We start from the raw sequence: 10,383 nt of genomic DNA on the forward strand, positions 1-10,383 counted from the left end.
CTTCCCATTTCTACTTCAAGTTTCTGAACAAGCAAGGAAATAAGTGTAGGATGTAAATAGCCCCTTGACTAGGAATCCCTGAAAAAAATGCGAAGTGGCCTTTGCCTTGGCAGTTTAACTTCAGCAACTATGCTCGTTTGGTTGACTAAAATTGGTCTGCAATAGCTAAGCATTCCCATTCATAAAGAATCATCTTAAAAAATTGGAGAACCTTTTCACCCAAAAAGGGTCTAAGATATTATTTTAGATGCCAAAAATTCCTTCACACTAATAAAAGCGAGCTATTTAAGCCGATCTCAAATTTATTTGTAAGGTGATAACTAAAATAGGTACATGCTGATCTCAGCCACCTCAAGCACTAAACAAAACTTCCATTGCAATGCTGAGCTATATATTACAAACTTCTGTCAGCCTATACAGAAAACAAGAGGAAGGAAAAAAAGGAAAAGGGAAATGAGAGAGAGACCCATCCAACCCCCATCACTAAACATTCCAAAGCATCAACAGATCAGGATACAGATATCTAGGAATGCGGGGGAAGACGGGAAAAGGGGGGGGAGGTAAGAAAAAAGCAACCCTTAAACTACATTTACAATACTCCTCCATTGTAACATGCAAAAAGCATGGACCATGGATGCTATCCCCAGGTCCAGCATAAGTGTATCTATATACGTTCTCGTTATTCAAAAAGTAGGGCATGAGCATGCAATGTCATGGATGGATAACATTTGGGTGTATAACACTGCAAGTGCTTGTCTTTTGAGTGCTGAAACTTGATGTGGGTAGAAGCTCTGCCTGAGGGAAAGCACCATTGGATGGAATGTCCAATAGTAGATCTTGATCAGAACTGTCATCAGTGAACTGAAAAGAATCCAGCATGAGAGAGTTCCCATCGTTAGGGAAAGCAAATATGCTTCTTGAACTGAAGCAATAGCCATCATTGTTGATGGGGTCCTTCGTATCATTGCCAGCCTTTGTTACCCACCTCCTGGGGCTTTTCATAGTGGCTTTTGGTTCTGAAATACGCAAGATATTTGTAAAAAATTTACTTTATGGAGTATATGCAAGGTTTGAAGGTTATATCAACAGTTGATTTATAAAATACAGGTGACGGGAAAGCAATACAACAGCAACAACAACAACAACAATAAACTCAGCCTTATCCCAACTAAATGGGATCAACTACATAGATCCGAGCAAAGACAAAATATTAAAAATAGTAGAAGGAAAAGAACATGCAATAACAATGACAACTCAGCAAAATCCTACCGGCTGCTACGTGGATCCTTGCTCTCCAAATAACTCTATTCGAGGTCATACTTGAGTCAAGACCTAAACTATGCATGTTTTTCCTCACTATTTCCCCTAGGGTCATTTTAGGCCTCTGCCCCTAGCTCTTTTAATTCCTTCAATCTGAATCAGATCACTCCTCCGTACTAGTGCCATCCCAAGGTCTCTGTTGAACATAGCCATCTCAAACGACTCCCTCGGTGCTTATCATGTATCAAGGCAACTCCCAAATCAGCACTTATATGGTCATTCTGTACTTTTATCATTTTTAGTTTTGCCGCACACCTAATCACTTTGAGGAATCTCTTTCCTACATAGGCTTGTCAGATCTAGGCATGCAAGTATGTTTGTCCAGGGGCTTTACAAGGTTTAATTTTTGGAAGCTTTTAAATTCTTTTAAATTTACTTAGATCTTACAGCAAGACTTACAGTATTTATAGTTGGACTCGCTGCATTCTTGTTGTCAAGTCCTTGGCTCAAAAGCTGCACATAAGTTTGATGACAGAATATTTAGATTCCAGAGACTTTAAACTACAGTAGAAGGCAGAAGATTGTCTCCATGACTGTTAACCTTTTTTCCCTTTCTTTTTTTGATGGTCATGGGAACTGTTAACTTTGATCCATTCAGCAGATCAAAATTTTCCCTAACCTGTCCCATCAATGGGCTGCTGATTGCACAATTTTAATGATATATGATATATCAGTCTGTCCGCCTAGAGAAATGAGGTTGTATGCAAAGTTTACGTATTTCATAAAAGTTGAAAGCAAACAAGAAAAACACACTGCACAAGCCTAGTCATATTGATGTAAATCTTAAGATAATTATATGAAAGATACTGTAATACAGTGCATCCAAAAGAAGATGAAAGAATCTTTGAGATTTGACCTTGTAATTGTTGCAGCTATGATTGTGTGAAGAAACACAGAAAATATGTAAAAAAATGAGTCCACACAAGGTATAAAAAGAACAAATTTGGGAAATTGGGAAATGTTTAACCTGGAAAGTCATGATTTTGGCCATCTTGTGGTCTTTTGCCAGGTAAAAGATCGCTTGACCCAAGGAGACTGATTCCATTTCTCTCTCCCTTATCTTCTGTAACCTTTTTACCTTTAACATCCTAGAGCCAAAAATGTAAATAACATAAATAAATACATAAAAGAAAATAAGTACAAAAAAAAGTATTTTTCAATGTCCAAATAAACCAAATCAAATTAATTTCATGGATATGATATCAAAATTCTAGGGTAATACCTTGAGCAGATTATGCTGTTCTACCCATTTTGACTTTGCCAAATTGATTAACACAAGCCTCTTCAGTGTTTTACAGTCTTCAGTGTTCACTTCTGAAAAGGAGAGATCAAAGAGCCCCTCTGCAAGCAATTGTTGGAAGGAAGATACATTCTCCTTGAATTGAGGGCTATTAAACATGCTTTCGAGGCTGTACACATGATAACATGATACAGAAAATTAGTTTCAAGGCATAAACCAGGCATTTTTAAATTTCCAACGCACATATAAATTGCAGTATGCAAGGTTGTTCTCTTAAAAAAACCCAAGGAAAGCAACATAAATTAGAAAATGACTAGAAAGCACCATAAATAAGTAATCAATCAGTATTCAGTTTGGAATTTCAATGTGTAAAATCACAGAAATATTCCTTCAGTAAATACAGCAGAAGTGATACATTGTTTCACATTCCTAGCAAAGAAATACAGATTATGGTCTAGTGCAACCATGTCAAATCCTGCTTTCATTTTATTCTTTGCACCACCATAACCATAACAAAATTTTAATCAACGTTGCTAACCTATCAGGAAGTCTGGCAGTATCCGCAGAAGGTAGATACTTCATCAATCGCTCCTGTTCTTCACGAGTCAAATGACTCATAAACTCCTCAAAGCTAACAACATCCTATTCCAAACATGGACTGCAATCATGTTAGCTACAGAACAACTCAAAATAAAATGGCATACTAGAAATTCCTGTTCCAACAATTGCTTTCCACCAAATACCCAATGAATGGAATTGTTATATGCAGAACATATAGCCTGAAGGAATTCAAACAATTGTATAAAAAGTTTAGAAGCAAAATCTTACCTTTAGATCCAAGGCTCTGAGTGGTGAGTTGTGACTTTGTAGAAGTTGTAATCTCTCAAAGAGGGATTTGTCCCTGCAATGTCAAAGACACCAAATTAATTCTAGAAGTTCGTTCATAAGAAGGCTTAGCATCTGCCTGCTCTCATTATACAGGCTTATGTGGTTTATAGCTTAAACTAAACCCCATAAAAGCTTAGATGTTGTATTTGGTGATGTCAAACGCTGAAAATAAACGAAAAAATTGGGTTTGCTGTTTAATAAGCTGAAATTTCTGGTCAAGCTTCAATTATTTCAAACAGCTTCTTCCTAGCTATTTTCAGCTTCTGGCTTTCATGGGAGATGAAATAAAGCATGTGATTGTTCTTTTAAAGACTATTACAGAAAACTATTCCTTTTATTTCTGAACAAAATAATTTTGAATATTAAATTGTCCTTAACCTTTGTACTAAGTTCCACATGTATCCTTTTCATTCCTCCAAATATCCAAGAACAGTAACTACACGCTTATGGCTTGTGCCTAAGTATTTTGCAGTTTTTAGTCCATATAAGCTGAGCACATGGATAAACCTGGTCAAATTGGGGCCTTATTCTACCCGGGCATAGCAGGTAAGCATCTGGGCCCATGCAACACCTGTACTCAATTCTCCACTGTTGCTGGAAAACTAAAATGACTTGTGAGAACCTCTAGTCACTTTTTAAGTTAATATACAATGACCAGTAAGTACCTTTTGCTGTGCTCTATCCCTTGTCCAGTGGACTTCTTTGTTTTCTCATTGCTGATGCTTGGAAACATCGTGCCTCTATAGTTATGTACAGGAAGAGACGCAGAACCTGAATAAGCATCATTTATTTGGTTTGGTTTGGTATCTACTGAAAGAGAGCTGGCCTCAGATTCCTCCTCTCGAGCTGCCAAGCTCGGGTGCTTCATGAGAACACTTCCATGTCCTATCTCTACAGAGACCATTGGGGTGTCACTTTCGAAAATCAAGTCCTCTTCTGAAGATCCAGAGAAGTTAGATGAAGCCTGCTGCTCATGTAAAATAGAGCATAGGTCTTTTGTAAGTTTTTCAACAGGAGATGGCTTTGAGCGACTCACGCAAGTCCTCTTTCTCGATGGTACCAGCGTTTCCCACACAGTTGATTGAGCTGGCCCTGAAAAAGATTTAATTGGATTAAAGTGGGTAGATGTGTACTTAAGGATCCAAGCAAAGTGTTTATACACAATGCGATAAAACCTGATCATGAAATCTTCACTATAGTTTCTCTAAGAATTAGAATCCCTCATACAAGTTGTCCTGTCAAATATACCAGCTGATTGTATTCAGTAACACTAAAGGGGAGAACCATGTCGAACAGTGAGATTTTTCATTCAGGGAGCAGTAAATCACAGTAGCTTTCCCTGAAGGTGAGTGGATGAAACAAATTTGATTTCATGTGTTCCCATTGGTTAATTCCCACACCAGATAAGATATCAATCTTTATGTTTCATTCATGAAATGGGCCTGTTCATCCGATTAAAATGGGCCTGTTCATCCGATTCTCCCCTCCAATGATGAAGTCCATTGTCACAATGAACTTACAGCCATTAAAACTTACGCCTATGAATCTCATTGAATCTCAACATTACGAGTTAAGTATGTTAGCTAAGAACCCACAACACTTGAAGGACAGTCCCACCTGTTAATTCACTTGCATCTATGCCACCAAACTGGACACAGCTTTCAGAGTACGATATCGCTGATCCTGAACTTGATCTATTACTTGCATCATCCTCCAGAACCTTCAGGAAGTTCTGGTCACATTCTGGAGCTTCCCCTTCCACTACCACATTATCATGAGTCTCTTTTCTTTTATGTAATCTCACATCTTTAGCCTTAATGGGTATGCTTCTCACTTTTGGAACTTTGTACTCTTCAAGATCATCAGTTTCTATTCGGGCATGTAATGGGGTGTAGTTTGCAAGTGTTCCCTTCGTTCTCCATCGAGAACCACATGCATTGCACAGTACCGGTTTCTCTGGTGGTCCATTGCGCCAAAGAGGGGTGCCTGTTGCATTATTTGATTGTTAGCAATGAACAAAAACAAAAATTGGATTAATAATACTAAATGCGTGGAGTGGATTTAACGTAGACGGACAAAAATGAACTAATCCCTCCCATCCAAGTCTGAAAGCAAAGATTACATAACCCTCATTAGCTTCATTCCAAGTTCAAGAAAAATTGCAATGTCATCTTATTGCGATTCCAATTTTCAACAGCATAAAACACTAATAGCTTCTTTAGCAGCAATATTACCAGAGCTGTAAATCTTGAAAGCAAACTTACATGGACAAGCTTAAAATTTGATTTGAAAGTGATCAGAAAGAAAAAAAAAAACAAGGATTCCATGTCTAAAGACTACATGCACACCGATGAACATCCAAGTTCTCGAAGAATGTCTCTATTGCATACCATGGCCAAGTTGTTGCACATCCAATGCTAAGGCCCACAAAGAGTGTACCAATTACCACATGGCTAGTAGTAACTCGAATAAAGTACCTACTCATATCTATTTCTCTGTTGCAAGACCGAATTAATTATGTGTAAATTCCATTGCACAGCATACAATCTTCAAATTCCTGTTTCCATTAAATACCATCACCAGAACTGTAGCAAATATATGCTATAAAAGTTCACATATAGGATATTTCATGCCACATAACCCCATCTAGCACCACCTGACAAGTGGGCAGGGGCAAGCCAAACCAATTTAAACTGAGACTGTAAATCCACTTGCAGATATTGCCTTGGGGGGTGGGGAGGGGGGAGGGGGGGGCGGGGGGGGGGCGGGGGGAGAAGAAATTGAAGATGTCTGATTGCTTTATTGAGGTTAAGACCAGAGAAACTTGTCTGCCCCACTTGTCGCTAACATGCTTGAGGGGTTTCAAGAGAAGGGTCTAAAATGGAGACAGAAATAAGAAAGGACTTGAGAAGCAGATTGATTTCAGGAGGGATTTCCTCATTGGAGTGAATTGCAGCAGTTTTCTCACACTGATGCATCGGTATTTAGTGAAGTCCCTATGTTGAATGTGTGTAGACTTGAAGCAGTTCTTCTCAACCCCCCCCCCCCTCTTTTTATTTACTGCATGCATAATAAACTCTTAAGTTGTACTCCCAGTAGAGAAGAAATACAATACCACCTAAGCATTTGAGGTTATTTTCAAATGGATATTATGATAATTTCCATTCCTTATGAGTTATGAAACTCTAACGCTACACTTTTAACAACATACACATTTTTTATGTGTCGTTTTCCCTTTTTGAGTTTCATGAATTGAACACTGCACCTGGGCCTATGCCCATCATTTGCAGTAAATAATGAGGAGAGACAATGTGGTGAATGCTATCCAAGCATGCGAGGTTACTTTCAGTCGAGAATGTCTATGCACTTATAGCTTTATACATGTATCGAGAAACACCTCTACAATTTCTCTGCTTCTTAAGTTTCCTAAAATCAACACTCAAAAGTATACAATTACACTGTAAACTATAGCAGCAAAGGATGAAGAGAGAAAATTCAGCAATTAAGTGATATCAGACTGTTGAAATGATGTGCAGTAGCTAAGGAATGAGGCCTGAATGAAATTAACCCCTCAATAAAAAGTTTAAACAAGGACAACGTGAGGATCCATTCTTGAGAGTTCAGCACATTAAACAAAGAAAGAACCGCAGCAGAACAAGTTAAAGAATAGCAAGGAACTAATAGAAAGTACTTAGGATGCTGTGGTACAATTCACAGATGAAACCTGAATAATGCGAGCTCTGAGTCAACCACAAGGTTGATGCCAAAGCAAGATAATTTTGGCTGAAAGTTAGCCTGAATGAATTTGCATTGAAATGAAGATAATGCTAGCTGTCCCACTGATCCAGGTGCACATCACTTCAACAGCAATATTTCCCAATTTTTAGTGAAAATGGGAGAACTGAGAAACTGCCTAACAAATCCTCATCCTTCCCAAATTCATCTGAGGCTGAACCTTCCTATTTAGACCTTAATCAGTTCAAAGAAAATACTGAACAAAATGTATTTGTATTGAAGACCACTCCCTGTAAATTCTTATTGTAATGAACAGAATCTCCAAGAAAGGCATTTTGGGAGGGCTACAAGTCTAGCAAACCACAAAGAGCAGACTTCTTTTCTATGTAGGCAATTGCGGGCAGTGACATTCACTGCTATATGCACTTAATAGTTAGCTCTAAAACAATTGAATGGAAATAAAGGAGGGGGGGGTCCTTTAGGTGGAGATCAGGTTTGGTACAAGTGGACGCTTATTGCTGATTTAACAAATCACCGAATTCATCTATTTCAGAAAATGGATAGAACAGCAGAAATCATTTAGGAGGAACATGAATGTGGATGTTCAGAAGTCATCATTGAATGTACCAACTCTTAGCAGAGGCCAGAAGATCATGAAACTCAGAAGAATACACAGAAGAATTCTTTTAGAAGCAGTAAAGGATTTCGAACATGGGTTCACCAAAGTACATTTGCTCCAAAAGAACAATCAAATTAGACCTCTAGGAACCACAGAGAATTTGTAAAAGAAAAAATAACAGAATAGAGGGTTTGACTTAGTATGACTCAATAGCTCTTGTTTAAGCAAAAACACCCATCTCAGCAGGGGGGACAGCATAGAGAATCAAAAAAATAGATTCTTTTAATCACCAATTTCACTGTAGTCTGAAATATTACTAGCACAAATCCAAGAAGGGACTAGAAGTTCAGAAGAACATAGACACCAAAGAACTAGAAAATTCAATTCTACACACAAATTCATACAAGTATAAGCATTCACAAAGAAACAAAGGCTTTCGATAGGATTCTTCCCATTCAATAAAGTTAAGAAATGAAAATAATTAAGAAGAAAAAACAAAAAACACAAATTTCCCCATATCCTTATTGTTCTTCTTGTTCGAAGCAGTTCTCATTCAAATATACAAGCATGTTGGTCTGCTCTTCCATAGAATTACTTATTAATTCCAATTCACAAAGTACACTTAGGAACGACAACATAGAAAAAAGAGAATTCAATATTTTCTTCAAATATTCAGTAAAAATTATCGAGCGACCACGGAAAACGAACATAGACTCACTTGTAACGCCACAGTGGTAGCAAGGCCCTTGCTTACCCATGCCTCTCTCCCCACCTTATCTCCAAACAAGGATTCAAAGAACACAAAATGGAGGAAAAAAAAAACACGGATTTTCTTGCCAAAAAATAGCCAAATTTGAAGGGAAAAGAAAAAAAAGTAAAAAAGCTAATTCTCTTCAACCCACTTAAGAGAATATTACTGGGTCTGGAAGCCTTTCTGCTAAAACCCAACTAGAGTTTGCAGAAGAAACCAAAAACCCATGGAACTACAAAAAAAGTATGCCTTTCAGACCCAGGAAAAACACATAAAAATAGCAAAATCAACGAAAAATCAGAAGGATTGAAATGGGTGTCTAACAGGGAATCTGTAAAATCCAATGGAAGAGAAAAGACCCTCAAAAGGAATCCTATTAAAGGTGGAGAAAGGAAGGTGAAATGGAGGAGGCTGTTTCTGTGACCTCTTGTTGTTGCCCTCTATTGTATATAGAGTAAATGTTCAGCTTTCATTGCTTTATTTTGATGTTATGGAAATCTTTCAATTTATTTCTTTTTATAAAAAAAATCATTTTTTCCTTAATTTAATAATGGAGTAAGGGTAGGGGTAGAGGTATATTATTACAGATATATCATGTTGACTCTGGACTTTTCTGCTTCCTGTTTTCATAATCCCCCAAAAAAGATGTAAAAATTGACAGATAAAGGGAAAAATTAAAAAATAAAGCTTGAAACTGCAGAGAAGAAACAATCATGGAGAAATTCTACATTTTATTTCTGAAGACAAATTAAACCACGAAGCATCAAGGAAAGGAAAGAAAAGAAAACACTAATTCTTCTGTACCTGACTGACTGTGATGTTGGGGCCTTGGGGTGGGGAGGGGATTGGGGAATTCTTTAGTTTTTCTTCACCTTTTTAATTTGTGGAGTTTTAATATATCTATATATATATATATATATATATACCAGTTGAAGCATAGATGAGTCAGTGCAATTGAATACTGATGATACTATGCATCACAGATACACATCAACCCCAAAATCATCCATCTCCAAGGATTTCTGACCCTCTGATGCACTGACTCTCTTTCAATCAATTAATCACATTTTAATTGGACTTCCCATGATCAAGTTTGCAATTTTTTTTTTTTGGGGATATAAACTGTGGTCATGATGCACTGGTGTACCAACTCTAATGCTGCACTTGTCTATTGAGTTGAATTGCCGAATAAACAAATAAATAAATAATATTTTTGTTATAGTTTTAGATAAAATACTATTTTTCTTTTTTTTTCAAATGTAAAATTATGGGAAAAAGAATATACCTAGTCAGACCACCTAAGTGGTCCCCCCCAAACTCATAACTGCTTGGCTTTCGTCGACCCATTCTCAATTTTCTGTTTGAATAAAAAAATGGAAAAGGAAAAAAAGGAGCCGTCTTTAACAGGGCAGGAAGAAAACCCCAATTTCCGGTACAACCAATGACCAATTTCGAGTTTTTAATTTCTCTAGAATGGACAGCCACAAACCAGTGAAATGACAGAAGCACCCTTATTTCTACCAAAAGAAAAAGACAGAAGTACCCTTATATCCAATTTTTGAAATTCTGATTATGACCCTGCACCAACAACCCATCATCTTACTCGTTAAATTTGAGTGGGGCAGTTTTCCTCCACCTACATAGTAGGAGAATACCTTCTTCGAGGCCATCAATGGAGCTGGGATGGGTACGGAGGATAGTGAAGGGTAGTTTCGATTATTCATCAAACAAGAGATAATGATGACATTGAATATGAGGTTTTTTTTTTTTTGAAAGGAAAACTTTCTATTACAATTAGTTTATGGTTGTCAATGGGTTGGTCTGGCTCGG

The 10,383-nt window shown here is 37.4% G+C and overlaps 1 protein-coding gene across 2 annotated transcripts; it reads right to left on the reverse strand.

The window, feature by feature from the left end:
* Positions 1–351: 351 nt before the first annotated feature.
* LOC122084508 (GATA transcription factor 26-like) lies at positions 352–9,269 on the reverse strand. Of its 2 annotated transcripts, none has more exons than XM_042652808.1 (8): positions 8,521–9,256; positions 5,066–5,434; positions 4,114–4,540; positions 3,389–3,461; positions 3,099–3,202; positions 2,543–2,729; positions 2,288–2,408; positions 352–1,016 (listed from the first exon to the last, which is right to left on the reverse strand). In XM_042652808.1, exons 1-8 carry the CDS (start codon positions 8,558–8,560, stop codon positions 712–714), a joined length of 1,626 nt encoding a protein of 541 aa, XP_042508742.1. In that variant the 5' UTR covers positions 8,561–9,256; the 3' UTR covers positions 352–711. The 2 variants fall into 2 exon arrangements, with proteins under 2 accessions (XP_042508742.1, XP_042508743.1); XM_042652809.1 differs by lacking the exon at positions 352–1,016 and adding an exon at positions 1,037–1,773 and having other exon boundaries at positions 8,521–9,269.
* Between the last annotated feature and the right edge of the window lie 1,114 nt (positions 9,270–10,383).

The sequence above is a fragment of the Macadamia integrifolia genome, chromosome 7 (assembly GCF_013358625.1).
Source record: "Macadamia integrifolia cultivar HAES 741 chromosome 7, SCU_Mint_v3, whole genome shotgun sequence".
Lineage (NCBI taxonomy): Eukaryota > Viridiplantae > Streptophyta > Magnoliopsida > Proteales > Proteaceae > Macadamia > Macadamia integrifolia.